At 41.0% G+C, this 21,277-nt stretch overlaps 2 protein-coding genes across 2 annotated transcripts; both read right to left on the bottom strand.

Annotated features, from left to right (window-relative positions):
• Positions 1 to 81: 81 nt before the first annotated feature.
• polg2 (polymerase (DNA directed), gamma 2, accessory subunit) lies at positions 82 to 8,395 on the bottom strand. The gene is made up of 9 exons (XM_080447847.1): positions 7,969 to 8,395; positions 7,267 to 7,577; positions 6,720 to 6,825; positions 5,911 to 6,016; positions 4,610 to 4,795; positions 4,033 to 4,173; positions 2,589 to 2,669; positions 2,318 to 2,418; positions 82 to 1,212 (listed from the first exon to the last, which is right to left on the bottom strand). Exons 1-9 carry the CDS (start codon positions 8,142 to 8,144, stop codon positions 1,050 to 1,052), a joined length of 1,371 nt encoding a protein of 456 aa, XP_080303973.1. The 5' UTR covers positions 8,145 to 8,395; the 3' UTR covers positions 82 to 1,049.
• An 890-nt stretch (positions 8,396 to 9,285) lies between these two features.
• On the bottom strand, positions 9,286 to 20,222 carry LOC308099186 (putative ATP-dependent RNA helicase DDX5). Its single transcript, XM_080447820.1, has 13 exons — positions 20,016 to 20,222; positions 17,944 to 18,139; positions 17,741 to 17,837; positions 16,970 to 17,103; positions 16,594 to 16,659; positions 15,209 to 15,350; positions 14,864 to 15,024; positions 14,490 to 14,662; positions 14,150 to 14,260; positions 12,910 to 12,971; positions 12,715 to 12,774; positions 11,014 to 11,235; positions 9,286 to 10,096 (listed from the first exon to the last, which is right to left on the bottom strand). The coding sequence occupies exons 1-13, from the start codon at positions 20,057 to 20,059 to the stop codon at positions 9,636 to 9,638; spliced, it is 1,929 nt and encodes a 642-aa protein (XP_080303946.1). The 5' UTR covers positions 20,060 to 20,222; the 3' UTR covers positions 9,286 to 9,635.
• Between the last annotated feature and the right edge of the window lie 1,055 nt (positions 20,223 to 21,277).

Genomic DNA, 21,277 nt, shown 5'->3' with positions numbered 1-21,277 from the left:
TACTTTGAGGCATGAGAGAAATACCAAACAAGACATTTTTACATACCTTTTACGTTCCATCCCTACTATCCACAATAACACTATTGTGTTGTGTTACAATTTACAATTACAATTTAGGCATAATTTAGCAGACGCTCTTAATCCAGAGCGATTTACAGTAAGCAAAGAAAACACAAGGTAATACATCAAATGCATAGAAATAGTAATCTAGGATCATAGGTAAACCAAGAACCTACCATCAGTCTAAGCAGTATAATATCGAAAAATGTATAATCCGTGTTCAGTGATGGCCTGCGTTCACGCCATGGACACTTTAGCCAAAGCCAGTTAGTCGGGCCAACCGGCCATCCTTTCAAAAACATTGACATTGGTTCATACTACAGTGCGCCCCACCTCCCCCGATGACAACTGCTGTGACAATATTTGTCGTGTGCATTTGTCTTGTAGGGGGCATTTTAAATGGCCACAGACATCCACTGACAAATACATGTACATCTGTAATGACTGTCTGGTCACAATATGTCCACTTCTTCAACTATGCTTCACTAAAATCTAATTTATGGTTTGGTGATAAACGTTTTACCATGACTTGCTTCAACACCCTTTAGAAAATACGTCATTTAGAGGTGCTCGGGTGGTGCAGTGGTTAGGTGCCTGCCCACCACCGCGGAGGTTGTGCGTTCGAATCCACTGTGGTGCATCCGGCTTGGTCGAACGTCTATATGAGCACAATTGGCCCGTGTTCGGGGGAGGGAAGCCAGGCAGGGAGGGTGATAATTGTCACTGCAGGTCCTCCTTAGGGGATGGGGCGGCGCCTGTCAGCAGGGAGTGTTGGGCGGAAGTAGGATGAAGGCTCTATGTCCTCCCAGTGGGGGCTCCTCACTGGTAGGTGAGTAAGTAGGATACAACCGCAGTGACAACACACAAAATGTGTGTGGGGAGGAATCAATTGGCATAACGACTACATTTGGGAGAAAAAGGTGTAAAAAGCACCAAAACAAATAGAAATACGTAATTTGCAATTTGGCACCTTTAGAAAAAAATCCAATTCAGATGTCAGCAGCAGATATGTATCTGGTGAGAAAGTTCTTGACCTCAGATATGTGCATAGTCTCCTTGATAGTGGTGTCTCTGCTGCGGACCTGCAGCAGGCCACTTTCCAGTGTATTTTCACCTATCAGCATGGAGAAGAGAACCCCCATCTCATCATACCTGAAAAGACACACACACACACACACACACACGCACGCACGCATGCACACAAAGTTATTTAATTTTTGTCAATTCAACCAAAAATAGGCTTTTTTGAATGCATTTTGGTTAACTGAAATAAAATAAAATATATAAATGACAAACCACACTGAAAATTGGTACTAGGTTTTTCTTATTCTTAATTTTATTACTACATAAATTAGTACAGACAAAATGGTTGACAATAGGAGTGTACTTTTGTACTTGCAGATGATAGAGTATTTTACATAAAAAGTGCTTATTTCTTGCATTTGGTTAAATGCAACATTTTTAACATTTTAACTTTAGCAGAATCTCCCCTATTGAAATAACATAAATGTGTGCCGACTTATCCTGCTCAATCATTACTTACAGTAATATGTCAGTATCTGCAGAAGTTATTTGAACTGAACCGCCGAGGCAACAAGCAGCAGAATGCTACTCCGTATACGCTTTCTCCCTAATCGCTAACATTTTGGAATCAAAGAAGGAGCCAAGACAAAAAAGTAACAAATGTATGTGAATGGGGAGAGAGGGTCATCAGTTCTTTTTAGTAATTTAGCCTGGCATCAACCCAATAACAGCATCAGTATCGGTGAGACCCTAGTTGAAACCAAGTGCCTCCAAACCTCTTAAATGAATTTGGTGCATTATACATATTCCCACCGTTACAGGCCTGCTACACTTTAGTCTCATAATCCACTGTTGATAGTCTGTACAAAATTGTACATTATATTTATTCATAGAATATACTACATTATGTTAACCCCTGTCATAACAAGTGCAGATAGCTACGGTCAGAGTCTGTTTTCTTTGTATTCATTTTTTGTATGCATGCTTAGTTATTCTTATCTCTCTACTCTTACCTGTACCTCGTGTTTTTCATTCTTACTGCTGTTGCTGCTATCTGGCACCTGAATTCCCCCACAGGGCTCAATAAAGGTCAATCTATGTACACATTATTTAAAAAATGTCTTTATAATTGCTAATAACCATATTATTCTCTTGAGCTGGGGCAATAGATTGCTTTACGGTGGGCATAATAAAATATATTTTTTAATCAATTTTAATCTTTGTGGTGTTTTACCTGGTGTTCAGCTGCTCCATTGATGTTGGCATTGTTTCTAGATACCCAGGCCAAACAGAGATCCCAGCCTCCAGGAACTCCAATCGCAAGACATCACTAATCTACAAAATAATCATTGCATCATGAGTAATGACCAATAAAATAAAATAATCAGGTTTGGTTGAATCGTGCCAATTGTATTACACCCGAGTGGTGTTTTCAGTTTGAATTAATCCATCAATCTATCCATCTCCCACAATAAATCTATCTGTGAATGTAAGCCTTTTCTTACCTGTCTGAGCTCCACAGTTGCTCCCTTGCCCATGTCCAAAGCTACCTTGACTGGAGCCAAAACTGGATGCAACTTCAGAACCTGAAACCAAAACTCAGTGAGAAAAAGACATGACCTAAAACTAGAAAATGTGCTCCGCAGAGCACTGACCTGACCGCCATGGTGACAGTTTGTCTGTAATGTGTAATGTTTTTTACCACTATAACTTCATGTTAGGCCTAGTGAACGGCACCTTAAAAAAGCTGAACACATGGGGCACTCGGGTGGTGCAGTGGTAAATTACCTGCCTACAGTGGTGGAAAAAGTACTCAAATTCTTTACTTAAGTAAAAGTACCACTACTGCAATATAAAAATACTCTGTTACAAGTAAAAGTCCAGAATTAAAAATTTACTTGAGTAAAAGTACAAAAGTATTGGCATCAAAATGTACTTAAAGTACCAAAAGTAAAAGTACTAAAATATTTGAAAATAGCAGATCTACAAGCTCACAACGCGTCGCTTAGCGACGCGTTGTGAGCTTGTAGATCTGCTATTTTCAAATAGCCTATGTATGAAATAGGGCTAAAATAGTAAATGTATGTTTCATAATATCATAAGTTATATCTGAAAAGTAACTAGTAACTAAAGTTTTCAAATAATTGTAGTGGAGTAAAAGTACAATATTTGCCTCTGAGATGTAGTGGAGTAGAAGTAAAAGTATTGGAAATTGGAAATACTCAAGTAAAGTACAAATACCTAAAAAGTGTACTTAAGTACAGTACAGTTACTTTCCACCACTGCTGCCTACCAACGCAGAGTCTAGCGGTTCGAGTCCACCAGCATGCATCCGTCTTTGCTAATGTTCTAAACATCATGTTCACCAACTACTACACAAGCTATCTGTACTGTATATATGAATATATCTTTTGATTTGATGTTTGACCCGTTTCTAGTTTTTTTTTTCTCTCCTGCTTTTACTCTACCTCTATCCTCTCTCTTCTCACTAAAAGAGTGTGACCAGATAATCAGTTCTCCCTGGGTCCAAGATTAAAAAATAAAATAAAGTATAGTGGTGTTACGCTTGAAACCCACCAGGCGCGCAAGCATAAGTACACGCGCATGTGACGTCCCCCAAGATTACGTTTTTACACACGCATTCTCATTGAAACGCATTGATCACACATCCTGCTTTGGCCAGGTTTGGCGAGAACAGTCGAACGCCCAATAAAGCACGTGAGTGGGTTCCCAGCATTAATCCGTTTTCAAAAGTTAGATAACATTTCTCAATGCAACAGTAGGGAGACCACCTCTCTTCCATACAGTACAAATTTCCAATTTAACATTTTATTCATTAACATAATTCACAGATTGTAGTTTTAAATAAGATGAAATGATGACACATTTTGTGCCGTATATGTGTTAATAATTACACAGTAAATGGTTCCAGTTTAAACTGATTGTCACCTTTCTCTGGTGTTGTTTCTGCTTGCTATCTGCTTTCTTCAACTGCTGAAGTGAATTGTCCAAGTAGGCCATTAATCCACGGTCCATGTTCCCAGTTACAGAAACAACATGCGGAACCACAAACTTCCGCCCGTCCCGACACTACAACATAATAAGAATGACACGTGTGTTCCTCAAGTCCAAAAATGCAATCAAAATCACATTCAAAATTAAACAGCTGTGACATAAGACATTGAATAGCAGACTTTTATTAAAAGGTAAAATGTCTTTTGTGTTCATTTGCTTACAAACCAAATCATCATCAATCATCAAGTGTGGTCATTGCCACACATTGAGCTATAAAAGCGTATTTATCATAATGTGAATATGAGAGTATCCATAGTGCCATAGTGGAAACAGGGTTATACAGTAAAACAATTTTCCAGATAGATGGACCAATCAGCTTAAACACTATAATTTAAATCCCATTTTTTGCATTCTTGCTCTTAAGTTACTGTCACAGAATTCAATTTTCTACCACGTCTAAAGTCCTTGTGGAGTTCAGAAATGTGGTAGAAGCTCAGTTTAGCACCCTGACCTGTAGCTTGGTACGGATGTCCCCGTGTGTCTGCAGCAGCTCAGTGTCTCCTCGGCTCCACAGTGTCTCCAGAGGCTCCTCTCCCCATGGGAAACTATAGACAATCTTAATGCCACGAGATGCCCTCCCTCCCAGTTCATCCTCAGGGATGTCGCTGCAACTGAAGTCCGATGGAGCCACGGCAAACTATAGAGGATAGAAAAGAGTGCATTGGCTTCCCTGATTGGCCAGTTGGCTTCACGGATTGGTGATTCTTCGTGTCACGTTTGTGCCGCTTAGCCACAGTGCCGCTAAGTCCCCGGTTGGCCAACCCGACACGTCGGCTTAATGGACAAGTCCGGACTGAAATAAATAAATAATATATTTAGTAGGGAAAAAGGCTATATGTTATTTTAGTCCGGACTTGTCCTTTAATTAATTGCCCGAGCTTTGCATAATGTTTGCGTCAGGCGTCACAAATATAAGTGGCAATGTGTGCAATGAAACAGAAGCTGTGGTCATTGGTGAAGGAAGCAAACGAAAGCAGCGGTGCGAAGCAAAACGCAATGTGCGTGGAGCTGACAACGGGTACAACGAGTACATCAGATACCAGGAGTATTGTACAATGGGTGGGGGTCTGTATTCCCGACTTGCATGGCCCCAAGTAGGCATATAATTATAATTCTATAACATAAAAACAATTAGTGCACTGTGGACCAGATGGGCATTCCAGTCTTATCTAATCATATCCAATCATGCGCTGGCCTGTTTGCATGTAGGAAAGCTGTATCAGAGATGTGCTAGAGGCCTCTCAACGTGCGATTCCAATTAGGGGATGATTGGATGTTGCAGTCACGATATATGGCTCTTTTTTTTTTAAAGAAATAGGCCCCGCCCACAACTTGTGTGTGAGTATCAAAATCCTGTTTCATTGTCACATGACTCACGAGACCCTTCGTACCTAATTTGGTGGGGGGGATCTAGTTTCTGCAACAAACAGTGAATTGTTATTATTTATTTTTTTCATGTTCAAAATACAATAACAAAAACATCAAATCAAAATGAATTTTACAGGGGACATATGCCACATATCGTCTCAGTCGGGTGGAAACCTCATATGTCCAAAACTGTTATTTTTCAGGATTCAAATAAAATAATTGCAAAAGTAGTAGATCGACAAGCTCAAAATGCTGGGTTTCGAGCTTGCAGATCTGCTGCCTTTATGTGACGCTGTAGTGTGATCACGTAGGGCCTTAATTTACGAAAAAAACACAAACAGTTAGAATATGGAGATTTCTGCCCGACAGCGACGATACGCTCACCTTCCTCCACCACTGCAGCCGCTGTCGTGCCCAGTGGTCCAGCCACTGGGAGGCTGTACGGGGAGAGCAGAACCACACAAGTGATGTCTGAGTGACTTCTGTTGGGCTGGAAGAGGAAAAAATAAATATTGTTGTTATCGGGCATAAACCTCTTATCTTCATATTTTTTTTTTTTTTTTTTAAATTAAAGACCAATTGATCATACTACAGTGTCACACAAAAGCATCAAAAGTAGCAGATCCACAAGCTCGAGACGCGCTGCAAAACACTGCGTGAAACGCACTGCAAAGCGACGTGTTTTAAGCTTGTAGATCTGCTACTTTTGTATTTGAATCCTAAAAGTAATAGTTTTGGACAGAGACAATATAGATGAGAAATAGATAAAACGGGTATATTAGTGATCACCTAATCACAATATCTCAAAATGTATTCACAAAAAGAACTGACATATAGACTATATTAACATACCGGTACATACTTAGGCAGCAGGTGAAAAAGTATGTCAAGGCACAACTACCAGTTTCAGCCACCAGGATGTGCTACTCCCTTACTACTTTGTTATTAACATTTAATATGTGATTTACTGTTGTCTGTTATTTACGTCAGGTCAGTGTTTTACTGACCAATGACCATCCACGTGATACAAATCATTATGTAGCTTCATGCTGAGATGTCTTTGTTTGCAGAGCATACAAAGAACTGTCTGCAACTACTACATATTATATACAGAATGAGCAACAGAGGCAGCAATTACTGGTGTCATTGTCAGCAAAACTGAGCAGATTGTTATGAGACAAGAACACCCTCACCAGCCAAGTTGATCTGAGGCCTGAAAACATGAGCCAGTCTCAGCCAGACCAAAGGGGAGCTTCCTCTTCACCAGCTCCAAAGATGGGATATACTGTTCCAAGGCACCTTAGAATAAAAAGACCACAGAAATTACGCACAATGCGTTAAGGCAAAGTGGGGTCCGGAGACCCCCGGGGGGTCCTTGAGAGGGTTCCAGGGGGTCAAAAGCAAAATGAGTTAACATAGCATCAAAATCAGTTCAAACACTTTAACCCTATATACAGTACCTCGGCTATTTGAAAATAGCTGTTCTGCAAGCTAACAACAAAAATCTTGTATGGGGAGGGGGGCACAAAATATTTTCAGATGGGGGTCCGCAGCCAAATGAAGATTAATTTGAGGGTCCTTGATATGAAAAAGTTTTAGAACAGCAGTTAAGGTGTATTGGTGGTAGTCTTTGTTTCAGATTAAAAGCATAATTATATTCCTTTATAAATATCACAGCTCAAACCATGGCATAAGAATCTTATCACTTTAGATGTTTACTTTTAGAATAGAGAACACTACCTTGGAGAAGGCCTGTTCTCAGAGACACAGCGTTTCCAAGAAGTGTCTTTAACCTCTGAATTAGTTGGTCCTTGTTCAAGTCTTGCAGGTTAAACGCTTGGTTCAAAGTCTCCATATTGACAACCTTCAACTGTCCATCCCCATCAATGCATTTCTCCTGTATGGTGTTTATCCCAAACACCTGCACTTCTTTGGACCTCGTCACAGAGTGCCACCACTGATCCAGCATGTTTTTCTTGAGTTCCGTGCCCAGGGGTCCATAGTTGCATCCTGTCCCATGCTGAAGCGAGTGGCCAGGTGGTAGGTAGAACCTGTCATGTAGGCCTGTCACAATTATTACATAATAGTCTAATTGCAATTATTTGAGATAATCGCAATTATTTTTCCATAATCGTTATGTTGAAAAATCTTCACACATTTTCACAAAAAAGGGGAAAAAAAGCTGAAATAGCAGATCTGCAAGCTTACAGCTATTTCTGGTATTTTTTGCATGTATACAATTATTAAATATGTCAATAATGTCTTTGTATATTTCAATTATTTGTCATATGTGCCCAGTGCAATTTCTTATTACGAAGCCAAAAGGGCAAACAGAATTTTTGCATTCATATGTTCAATGCCAAACACACAATTAAATTGTTAATTATTTGAGTGACAATGAATCGTCAACTTAAATGTGTAATGGTGACAGACAGCCCCTACCTGTCAGCAGTGAGCTGCAGTAATGCTTGGATGTGGTCTTCTGAAGGACCATTTGTAGAGCCTGTTGCTGTACAGCGCCATCTGCTGGGAGTCACAGCCGGTGCGTTTCTGCACAGTGACTTTATAATGAGGGTTTCGCGTTTTATTAGGCAACGTCTGACAAAGTAAGGGAACATGTTGAGCGGACAAACATACTTTGATGAACCGGACCGTTTCAGAGACAAAAGGCCAGTCGTTTCTTCAGCTTTGCCCCACTGTCTGACGGTTAACTCCTCCACGTTTCCTCCAATTTGTTCAACTTATTTGTGCATCTAAAATATAATTTGCCTTCGCGTTCATACAAACAATAATAGTGTCCACTGTCCAGTGATATGCAAATTCCACATCATAGAGTCATTACTAAGAGCTCGCAAAAACATACACTGTATACACATGTAAACACATAACAGAATAAAATTAACCCGGAACCCAAGAAAAATAACCCCGGAACTGAAAAACATGCTTCTTAGGGTTGGTTGCTATGGTTGTTTGCCTTTTACTGCCACCTTCTGGAGTTAGTTAACATACATCATCCAGTTTGTCACACTTTTCCCATCATCAGTTCCGAGGCTCTAAGCCAGTATTGGATTTCAACCCATGCCATGAGTCATGACTGCATTAAAAGTAATTTATATATATTTAATTATATACTATATTTAATGAAAACCCCTTTTTTGCAGTTTTCACATTTTCTTTGACACAGAATCAAATGTATGGTCATGATTCACCAGGAAGCCTGGATGGCTTGGTCCCAGCCTTAAAATAATTCATATAAATATTTTCTGGGAAAGTATTGGAGCTTTTATCTGTGGAACCACAAAACGTTCACCACCGCTGTACTTTTACTGTATATATTTCTTATTTTTCATTTCTAAACTGTTTATATGATGTTCTGCATAGTAGTGTATGTCTGTCTGTCACTATGAATTGAGTACAAGAGGACCCCAATTGAAAAAAGCCAGTGGCTTTCTTGGGCTTTTTTTAATCCCGTTTAGTTGACCTCGTTTCTGAACTGTACTTTCATGTGATTTTTGTCTGCAAACTTCAAATAAAGTATTTAATCAATCAATTAAACCACTATGCCCTATATAAAAACTCATATGGTGGTAAATATTGTAGAACATTTTTACTCTGGTTTTGTTCATGTCAAATACCTAATTGTTTGAATATCAATATTATATTATAAGTGTACTATTTATTGAAAAAAAATACTATGTACTTCAAATTACATTCATTCCACCCATAGTAACTCTGCCCACAAAGACAAAACACACAATATGGGTTTTATTTTTTATTTGAAAAGGGCCATGCATGCCCTTTTGTATACGATCTTCATAACATATCACTTTAAACATACCACAAACTCAAAACATTGCATTACCTAGTAAAAATTAATTACTGAGGAATGTAACAAATAAAACAGTCAAGTAAAGTGCAGCAGTTATAGTTGCACTACAGGAGTCTTGTCTATGACTCCCTTTCTGGGTTACTGAATAATTCCAACGCTGCTGTAAGCAAGAAAAAGTTAAACAGTACAAAGGATAATAATGATCATACTATAAGATTTCAAGACAAGAGAGAAAAACAAAATCAAATTGGTTCAGAATATTGTGCATTGTGTATTACATCTACTGAGGGAAAGATGGTGGCATGGGGTACGGCACCATTGGTGGTGGTGGTGGTGGCTGTGGGGTCTGCGGTGGTGGCTGCTGAGCGTTGAAAGGGAATGGTGGATGGTTCATTCCGTTCTGAGCGGCCCTCTGCACTCCCCCAAACTGAGGTGGGCCCTGGAAGTTTTGATTACCAAAGGCAGCCACCTGGTTTGCGGGAGCACCGAAACTACCCTGTCCGTTGCCGTTGTTATAGCTGTTGCCATAGTTACCACTAGAGCTACCACCGTTTCCGCCGTAGTTTCCACCATTTTGGTTCTTACTGCCGCCGAAGGCGCTCTTTGCCCCGCCGCCGAACCCCCTATCGTTGTCTCGATCCCTGTAGCTACCACCACCACCAAAGTTATTACTCCTCCCTCCCCCAGAATACCTATCCCGGCGGTCATCCTTGAAGCCACTTCTTCCCCCCCTTCCACGACCTGGAGCAGAAAAGAAAAGAGGGCGAGGGAAGGAAATGAAGAGAGAAGAAACGAGAATTATTTTCACATTGCAGCGCAAGTAACTATGAAATCAGAATGACATACAACTCTTGAGGTCATTACACAGCAAGCCATTGAATAGAGCCACCGAAATCTCTGTGTCCGAAATTTGGTCATATAATGTGCAGTGTGTATTGCATTACACCCAATTAAGTATGTTTGATTGGAAACAGGATGCATTGGGAATGGAGAGAATTTCACTCGCATTTGCTCAGTGCAAACCAGAAAAAAAATTTGGACAGAATACACAGAGAAAGATAACACTGAAGCAGAGCAGGCACTTCACTGACAACATTTTATGGAACACTAATTTCTGGCAAAATAAGTTTAATGTCAATGGGGCCTACAAACCAACTCACTTGTAAAACCACGGCCACTGAAGGAGTGTGTTAAGCAACTCAAAGAGCTGCATTCATTAGTCACTTTTTTGTGAGGGGAATGATCCAACTTATAACACTGCTTTTTCATGCATTCGCCTAGTATAGTCAATTTATGGCAATTCCTCTCATGCAGGCACAGAACAGTACTATCAGCTCAATGACAGCTGTAGTCTGTGCAGTGTATTTAGGGCAACGTTTATGTCACCCAACCTCTCCCGAAGTAGTCAGGAGATGTCAGGACAAGACAGCTTGGTCTGCGTAGGCTTTTAGGTGGTAAAGTGGATGAATTTCCATCCCCCACTTTCTACATCACAAGGAGAAACTTAGTAGAGGGGAGCCTTTTAATTGTTTTATCCCAGTTCATCCACCTTGCAAACTACAGGTGATGGAGGAAGAGAAAACATTTTGAAAACCTCCAAATCTATTAATGTAAAGAAATCACACATTGGATATCACCGTGTGTTTATAGACATTTACCTCCTCTGTCCTCTGCCATCTGGAGCAGCTTGGGGTTGATGGCCTGGTTGGCCTCACGGAGCACAGAGATCAGGTCACCAGCCTGTTTCATGTTGTTGGGGGTGAAGAAGGTGTAGGCCGTGCCCGTTTTTTGACTGCGGGCCGTGCGTCCAATACGATGGATATAATCCTCAGAGGAGTTAGGGTAGTCATAATTGATGACAAATTTCACATCCTCCACATCTGTGAAAGTGTTGCAGTGTGGCAAAACAAAAGGAGTTCGCCACATGGGATTTTGCACACCACAACAGCCAGATCAAAGGGACAACGAGTTAGCAACAGTGGAGGTCGGGGGGAGGGTGGAGTGGTTATTAGATTAGGCTGCGGAGGAAATACGTTAAACATTGGAAAATAGTACATACACAGCTACTCCATGGGAATACTACTGTGGGAAGAGAGAAACGATGCACACTCCAGTTGCTTACCATAATCAATAACATCCAAACGACATTCCCTTTTGTTACCAAGGGAGGAAAAAGCAAAAAAAACAAAAAAATAAAACGATTTGAAGTCTTACCATAAAGGAGTATGCATTCACTAGTCCTTTCCCAATGCAGCGAAATCCCCCACAAATTGTCAAGTGACATCCAGGAGCTTCTATGCAGTTGGGCCACTATGTGCACTGGGGCCTCCTCATGTGCCAATATCTGACCTTTCAAAGGTATGTTTCTGAAGGTCCTTTTTTCCCCCTGTACATACTCATAAGAAGCTTGCTACTAAAGGCCACACTGCACATCTTGCCAAGACCTAATGGACCATGAGCTAATTTGACAGGGACCCCGAAAAAGAAAATGAAAAAGGCCCAACTACTGAACCAGTGAGACCCTTCAAAAAGCATAGTGCAACGCCCCCTCCCCCCCTCAGTATTGTCAAGGCAAGATCTTCCCAGAAGCCAGTGTTCACTTGAGAAAATGTCTCTCGTTGGCAGGTCTCGACATGACTTTAAAACGCAGGCGAGGGAGGAACTTTGGTTTTTGAGCTGTCTCATTCTCTCTCTCTCACTAGATGCCACCCCCACAACCCCTTAAACACATGTGCCAGGTGTCACCAATTCCAATGACTTACACAATAGGTATAAACCTGCTCTCTCCATTTCATGAAAACCAGCCCTTTGAGGAAACAAAAACAACAACGGAAAGCTTAGACAGGCTCGCAAACACCCATGCTATTTGGTACAAGCTCCGAAGATAACAATTGTTCCAAATCTCAAACAAGTGACTTGCGATACAGTGCTCTCTAACAAAACAGCATGCAAGGCAAAAGTCACAGCATCAAGCATCTTTTTTTTTAACGTTTGAGTTGGAAACAGTGGCTGGCTGGCTGGTATTGGTCCTTAAAATCCATGGAAAGAGAACAGAGTGTGCGTGTAATAAAAGGACAAAGGCTTAGCCACACCGCCTTTTGATGATTACTGGCACACAAGTGCTTTCACCTCTCTAGGCCCACTGGGTGGCAAGCCAGTGGAGCACTTCCAATATGTCCTCCTTCTCCCTCTCGAGGCCTGGAACTGTCATGCCTAGCGCCTGCCACAAAGACTGCACCTTTAGGTGAGAAAAACTCAGAAAATGCATAGAAAAGTTAAAGAAAGCAAAAACACTTTCTTTAAAAACTGTGTAACATTGAAGAGAGACAACAAATGGGGCTAGTCAAAGATATACTGACCTAGTCCACGGGAGGCCACGTCAGTAGCAATGAGGATTGGTGCCTTTCCGTATTTGAACTCTGGGGAAATAATGAATTAGCTGCATTTTAGTATTATATAATGTAGAATGATTTCTTTAAAAAGTCCATATGTGGACTATTGACTGCAGCAATAATGTGCACTGTGAAGAAATAGTGCAATATCTCAGAACATACCATTGAGAACCCAGTCCCTTTCTTGCTGGCTCTTATCTCCATGAATGCCCATTGCTGGCCAGCTGTGGTTGACAAACAATGCACATCAGAAAACATGAACAATGAAACACTGCATGCATGTGACCAGAACATTGAAGAAGAAAATAGAGCAAAAGCCTGACATGCAGTCTATGGCTACCATCTCTCCTTTTAAGTAAACGCAGCCAACTAGGATAATGTCACAGACACCGAGGGTATTGGCTAACAAAAAAAAGCAATGGTTGCAGTTTTCAAATTCAGATGATATCCTAGTGACATCACTGGGGGAAATATTTCAGCATAACTTTGGCAGTGTTTCAGATACACACAGAAGGCTGCTTAGTGTTATAAAAAAGAAAATGTTAGGCCTAGGGTGTGGGCTATAGCAAGCATCACGATCCACAATATCTATTGCATTTTTTTTTGGGTTGTTTTTCTGACTATTTTGTAAGTTATCTGGAAAAGGAGGGGTACACGCACACAAAAGTGTGACAGGGATTTCTGCTCAGGAGAGAGACAGTACGGTCAACAGACTAATGACATGTTTACAACTAGCATTGTTGCATCAACTGCACCACTTCACTGGTGAGCAAAGAAGGTGTTCTGCTGCACCCAATATTAGTTCCCGGCGAAACAGTCTAATTTGACTCATTTCCGAACATTGTATAAAAAATGTTAACGTAGTCCAGAGATTCTACATAATTATGTCTTTAGTAAAAAACGGCTGTGAAACAACCTTTTTAAGGGTACGGTCATGCCTGCACACTGGTGCAGGCTGATAAACTCAGGCTGATGAACGCAGGCTGTGCGCGGCCGCCTGTTTTGTGCAGCCAGAGTAGCCTAAAAAACTTGCAGCATCTTCTGTCTTGACGTTGCCAAGCCGGTCCGCCTTCGACTCATCCGATTGGACAGAGGGGGAAAAGCAGCAACGGTCTCAAGCATTTATCTGCTTCAATTAGACTTTTTATCTATTGGAGGAGCCCTGGCGCAGAATGCATAAACGCAAGGTGTCCGCAACACACGGAAAGCTGTGCAAGGGCAACAAAACGTTCTGTCTGTTCCCATTGAAAAAAGACGGCCACATAGGCAGAATCAAAGTTAAGTTTGACCGTACCCTTACAACTTGTGCCTGCTACTGATTGAGAATGCGCTGGGAGTAGTAATTATTTTAGAACAAGGGAAAACATGGCCTTGATGTTGGCATGAAAAAGTGGATCCTTACCCATCTCTTCTCATCCTCCTGGTGATCTCATCACAGCGCCTCTTGGTCTCCACAAAGATAATGGTCTTATTCTCTTTCTCACTCATGATCTCCTCCAGCAGACGGAGGAGTCTGAAGAGGACAAGAATGGTAGCCTGTTAAAAAGACTGCTTCTCCAATAAAATAAAAGTGTCCCCCCATGATGAGGCTGTAAAGAAGAATGAGTTCTCTTTGTTTTGGTAATGTATTGCCTGCTAAGAACTCAAACAATGATTTAAAGAAATTCCAATACTATCTGGTATTATACAAGATTCCTTCTTCACTTCAGTTATTCTATTGAGTTAGGGAGTCAGCTACTCACTTGTCCTCTTTCTCCATGTCATTGCAGACGTCAACAATCTGCAAGATATTGTGGTTGGCGCTGAGCTGGAGTGCACCGACATTGATTTGGACGGAGTCCTTCAGGAAGTCCTCAGCCAGCTGGCGAACCTCCTTAGGCCAAGTGGCACTCCACATCAACGTCTGACGATCCGGCTGGAGGCGAGGAAAAGTCATATTCAACCCACAAAAAATGTGTTTATGCAACCTCAAAGTACATTTAGAACCCAGTAAGTTGCTGGAAAACCCCTTGATCGATTCTTGAAAAGGGACAGATGGAAGTATGGTTAATAATCTACAGCATTTATTCTGAGACGACCTCTATGCAAAGCGTGATAAAAGTAAGGGACTACATACCCGAATTTGGTCTACTATTTTGCGGATTTGTGGCTCAAAGCCCATGTCCAGCATACGATCGGCTTCGTCCAGCACCAGGTAGGTGCAACGTCGCAGGTTAGTCTTTCCACACTCAAGGAAGTCAATGAGTCGCCCCGGGGTAGCGATGCAAATCTCAACACCTAAAATAACGGTTTATGTTAAATATTCTTTGTGGAGGAAAAAAATGCTTTTCCCCAAACAAAAACACACCAAAACAAAAACCCCAAAAAATCATCAGTCTGAAGTTTTCTAACCATAATGATGAGCAAATGGCAATGACAAAATGAATAGAACAGCATCCGTGCATTGGAAGCTTAATTGTACCTCTCTCGAGGTCTCTGATCTGGGGTCCTTTTGGTGCTCCACCGTAGATGCAGGTGCTCTTCAGACGGGAGGCCCTGCCATACTCAGCAGCAACCTGCTGCACTTGCTGAGCCAGTTCCCGGGTTGGAGCCAGCACCAGACACTGGGGGAACAAAAATAGACTGTTCATAGGGCAGATGAAGCACACTGCTTGAATATAAGTGAATTACTCTAGATTGTATTAGTTATAGATGGCTAGCCTCCAACAGATTAGTTATAAGCATGCTGATTCAGTGCTAATAAATACCTAAAAATGAAACCTGGCATCAAATGTGAACCAAGTACTTTAAAGTAATTTAATGCATTTATGAATTTACTGGGCCTTTTTTAATCAACAGGGGGACTCGAGGGTAAGTCATGACTTGAGGGAGGCAGGAGGATTTTCATGATGTATTGAAAAGTGTCTGGACTAAAATATTCCAAGCTTGGACTTGCCATTGGCAGTGTTGACTTTCATTTTGTCAGTTTAACACTTGCTTGCATTAGATGAGATGGTCAGTTACTGCATTTATCAGTTCTCTAGACATGCTTTCATTTAGTTTTCAATTCCAATTTTTATTCAGAATTGTGACACTACTAATAGGAAACCATCTATGGAGCCATACAACTAGCCTGGTAAACCCTCCCTCCGGAAATCTCAATTCCATTTCATTTCAGGAGTGAGTCTGGCCTGATCCGCCTGTCTGCAATATTGGCTGTGCTGGAGTTGGGCGGGAGTAATACCGTTGACTGACAACCCCTTCAGCCAATGATAATTTTTCCCCTTCAGCCAATCAGCAGTTCACCAGTCTTAATGTGACGCGACGGGACTTTTGAGACAGCCATACCCAAAATGGGTTGCCTTTTTCGGGTACAATGGTGTCACTGCCCGCCCCTACCGGTTCTCTAATTATTATTTTTTAAATAGGCTTTGTCATGATTAATTGACCACATATATGAAGTTAAACAACTAAATTCTATCCAAACGATATCTTATAAGTAAATTCCGTGCCTCAAAATAGAAGTTAGAGAGCTTTTTGAAGTAAAAAAATAGCGGAGAATTGGCCGCACATGAAAAAGATGGCTGCCGTTCGTGTTTTGGGCTCACTCGAACTCGCCACCTGATTGGCCAACGTAAGCTGTCAATCACAGAACAATGAGCGACGACGCTGATAGGCGCGTCCGTTTGGCATACACAGCCAATATTGCAGAGAGGCGGTTCATGCCAGACTCACTCCTGAAATGAAATGGAATTGAGATTTCCGGAGGGAGGGTTTACCAGGCTACCATACAACTACTTCGTAACAATCCATCTATTCACGAAGGAATCAAATAAATGCATGTTTCATTATGAATCAAGTACTTACAATGGGTCCATCCCCATGCTCCAGGAAAGGCTGATGTTGGATGTGCACAATTGCAGGCAGCAAATACTACAACAGACAGATAACAGCATGTTTCAACCAAATGTTTTACTCATATACACAACTAGATAAGTGTGCTCCTCTGAGCGCAGATCTCCACCAGGCCAGGTTGCCAACCCAGTCTGTCAGTCGTGGGGTGCAGCCATCACAACACAAGGGTGAAATAGTTTGTAGGACAGGCGGTGCAACTGTTTGACCATGTAGAATGGAAAACCAGAAGTAATGGGACCAGTTGTCCACTGCTTTAAACACTATAGTTAACACATAGCCTAAATAAACCACATTTCTCAGGCTGAACAAAGTTAGAAAAATTACTTACTGCGAGGGTTTTTCCTGACCCGGTTTGAGCGATGCCAACCATGTCTTTGCCACTTAGGGCAAGTGGCCATCCCTGAGACTGAATTGAAGTTGGTTCAGACCAGTTCTGTTTGGCAATAATATCCATGACGTAGCCTGAAAGACAAATTGAAATATAACATTCCTGACACCATTTTGAAATATGCATGTATTCTGAAGCCCCTGCCTCTTTAATATATGGAATTACAATATGTCACTCTAATAAGGTAAGGCCTTTTGGCCTCGTGTTCTGGATAGGTAGCCCTTTATTACCATGTCCATGCCCTTACTAAAAATCCCATACAAAATTGATCCAAACAGAAGACTACTCATCATCCTACACTTGAGATAATCTCACACTCCTTTTGAGCGGTAAAGTCTCCTTATCAAATTAGCAGTAAATCTTTATAAATCTGCATTAAATCAAGCGACTGGCAGCTGTAATAGAGGCCCTAAAACCTTGTTTTCTATAATTGTTACATTTTTAACCTGTTCTGTGTGATTGTTTGTACTGTACTTTCCTTTATTTTTTCCCCCATAATCTAAAAGTCTTAATAAAATGTCATTATTTATTTAAAAAAAAAACACTATTAGTTGATAGTATTAGTTTTAGTCTCTAAACAAGCTACAGTGGGACATATCTCAAAACAAATAAAATGCCGGTGGCAATCCATCCAAGCAAGCTTAACTATTACCTATATACCTATTATTACAATGACATATTATTCTGGTGGTGGTGTAATGTGGATCTTACTTGGAAAAGTGGCCTCGTGGAATTTGACAATTGGCTTGGGGCAATCTCTGCCCTTCACCGTAACTTCCTTGGTTCTGCGAAACTGCTCAACCTCTTGCTGTAATTGAAAAGTACACAAATCAATAACTACAATCAAGTAAGCATACCATGCATGCAAGTATACACAAGACATCAACAAAGAGAAAACATCATCCATATCTTACCAGTGATCTGCGGGTGACATCTGGGTGCTCCTGGTAAAAATTCTTCTGGAATTTTGGGAGCTCATCAAGGTTCCAATGTTTCTTTCGCAGCTTGTCACCTGGGTTTCCAAATTTCCCTGGAGGTGGTCCACCCCGGCTGCCTCCTCCTCCTCCTCCACCACCACCACCACCAAAACGTGGTGGTCCGCCACCATACCTGGAACAAGATAATGTAGAAGATAATGTCAATCAATTCCCACTTTTTCACCAAATCATCTACTCTGCAGCCAGCCAGTGTTGCCAAGTCTGCTTATTTACTGCAGCTTCAGGCTTATTTCTTTTTTCCAGAGTTGCAGGAAAAAATCTTGAGTTGCGGGTTGCAGTTTTATGGGCTGTTATAAAAATGTGGTGGCTTCTTTGGCAAATCTAGCAAGCCAACATTTCTCTTTGATGTATATCTATTCCCAATAGGTTTGGGGGAGTGCGAATGAACAATGCGTCACATTGTGTGACAGACAGTCTGCCCTCTACTCAGTGATATCAATATCAAAGGGGTTTAGTTTAACTCGCTCAAGTATGTATGTCATATTCTGTTATCATAAATAGCCAAAACATAAATTATTATACATAGTTATTAGAATAATATATGGATCTACTATTTGTATTAGGAATATATGGCTATACTGTTGGGCTTGTCTTTCGAGGCTAAATTGGGCTTATTCCTCTTGCAAGATTTGGCTTGTTTTTGTTAGTGGGGTTGCTTATTAATCTCAGGAGTACTGGCAACACAGGAGAAGGAAAGGGAGAAACTTGACAATCCTGGTTTTATTATCTAATTTGTCATCAAAAGCCTAACATGGGGATGGGGAGATCCTGTAAATTGACCATTACCCACAGTCTGTTAAATATGCATTTCATTGCAGCTGTTGTGGATTTGACATTAGTATACTAGTCTTGCACGTATACAAACAAAACAAAACCAGATGAAAACCAGTCACACGCAACAACGAAGTAAAAGAAAGAATGCTACTTTACAAGTCCATATCTATCTGTCCATATCCATGTCTGCGTCACACGCAGGGTTGCCATGTCCGCTTATTATAAGCGACTTTGGCCTCGTTTGTCTGTAAAGTCGCTTTTAAATATTACAGTTGAGGGTTGCGTTTTTTTTTACTTGTTTCTTAAAGTGTAGTTGCTTATTTGGGCCTTTTTCCTAATGTTGTTTAAACCAGTGGTTCTTAAACATTTTCATGTCAAGGTATTGAAAAGGTCTTAAAGTCCTTAAATTGTCACATCACTGTCATCTGGGGACCCCCCCCCCCCCCCCCCCCCCCCAGAATCATGTCGGGGCCCCCCTGGGGGTCCCGACCCACAGGTTGAGAGAACCACTGATCTAGGACACACAGCCGCACAGTACTGCCATTTTAATGATATCCACAAAAGAAATAACAATACAAACACTCGAGAAAGAATCTCTTTGTAAATAATTCAAATAAATGGCATTTTGTTGTGTATTGGTGAAGTTCACTGCCATCACATGACGTAGAATTTTATACATCGCTTTATCTCGCAAAACAGGGCGACGTGGCCAAACAAACCAAACCAAACCAAACCAAACAGCGAACTTGGCTATTAAACGTTAGCCCTCTAAGACTGTCATGATTATGACATTTTACCTGACGAATAATTGTCACTGAATTAACTGCGATTAACAATTGAACATTGAAGTATATGAATACAAATCACTTTTCTATGTGGCTTTTTCCTAAATAAACAAATAAATGACGGACGACATTTAATAACAAAAAAAAAACCAAAACATTGATAGCGGAAACAGCAGATCTACAAGCTCACAACACGTCGCATCGCGACGCGTTCTGTGCTTGTAGATCTGCTATTTCCACAATTATTTTCAATGTTTGAAAATATGTTTAACATTTTTCAACATGGAAACGATTATAACGATTATGCAAAAATGATTGCGATAACATCAAATAATTGCGGTTATCCGATTCCGATTATGTAATGATTGTGACAGCCTGACAGGCCCTTCTGTGTTTTCAGCTGTAGAATGTGTCAGTTGACCGACTCACCCCCTATTATCTCTGCCACGATCTCTGTCAGAGAATCCCGGCATCGTGCTGCAGATTAACGGCGCTCGGTTAAAAAACTAAAGGCGTCTGTTTTATATTTGTAGGTCAATACAAAAAATGTGATAATCTATCTATAATACCAACTACGACACCGGCAAAAGCGTTAAGAAAATGCCGGCCAGATAAGATGATTCTGGTTCAGAGGATGTGACCAGTGTTGCCAGGTTTTGCGAGAGAAACACGCAATCAGGTATATGAGAACAAGCCCAAAAGAAGCGACATGAGACCTTCAAACCATCCACTATAATATAAAATATAATATAAAGAAAAACATGCACTTACAAAAAATAACATTTTAACAACACAAATCTTGTATGGGGTCCCTGGTATGAAATATTGTCAGATGGGGGTTTGCAGACAAACAAATACATATTCATTTGGGGGTCCTTGACTTGAAAATGATTGAGAAACACTGGTTTAAACAACATTAGGAAGGAAGACCAAATAAGAAACTACACTTTAGAAACAAGCCCCAAAAAACGCAACCCGCAACGACTACCAATATTTACAAGGAACTTTACAGAAAAACGAGCCCAAAGTTGCTCATAATAAGCGGACATGGCAACACTGGATGTGACGCTCCGAAGAGGCGGTTCACGCTGCGGTATCAATGCGCCAATATTTTGGTATCAATTCGCTTTGAAGGTTACTTATCCGGTCCCAGGTACAGAGCGGATACGGAAACGGAGTGTGCGTATTATCTGTGCGTTGAAAACGCTGGATACTAGTAGGCGGGCTCTAGACCGGATCTGAGCACTGTACAGAGAATAGAAACCAAGCTTTCCAAATGTAGTTCGGAAAGCCCCTCACTCACAGGCACTATTTAATCTTCTTCTTTATTTTTTATTCAGTCGGCACAATAATGTTTCTCACTGGTGCATGATAGCGCATCAAAACATATTTTAGTTTATCACACATTCATTTATACAGAAGAAAGCTCAAGGTGAACCGGGTCTCCAAAGACATGATTATTTTTCGATGAATTTGGTACAAAGGACCCCAATGGTATGGAAACAAGCCAAAGGCTTTCTTGGGTTTAAAATCCACTAAAAGCAGACCTTGTATTGAACTGTACTTTCCTGTTTTTTTTTGTGCAAACTGCTAATAAAGTATTCAATCAATCAATGACCACAAGGACAAAGTCGCTCTGTAGGCTTTCAGCTCTCAACTAAGCACCTGCTGACAGTGTCAATACCATAGAG

This window comes from Gymnoscopelus braueri (genome assembly GCF_963280865.1).
Source record: "Gymnoscopelus braueri genome assembly, chromosome: 2".
Lineage (NCBI taxonomy): Eukaryota > Metazoa > Chordata > Actinopteri > Myctophiformes > Myctophidae > Gymnoscopelus > Gymnoscopelus braueri.
The sequence above is the reverse complement of the archived record's forward strand: the minus strand, read 5'-3'. Positions and strand labels throughout refer to the sequence as shown.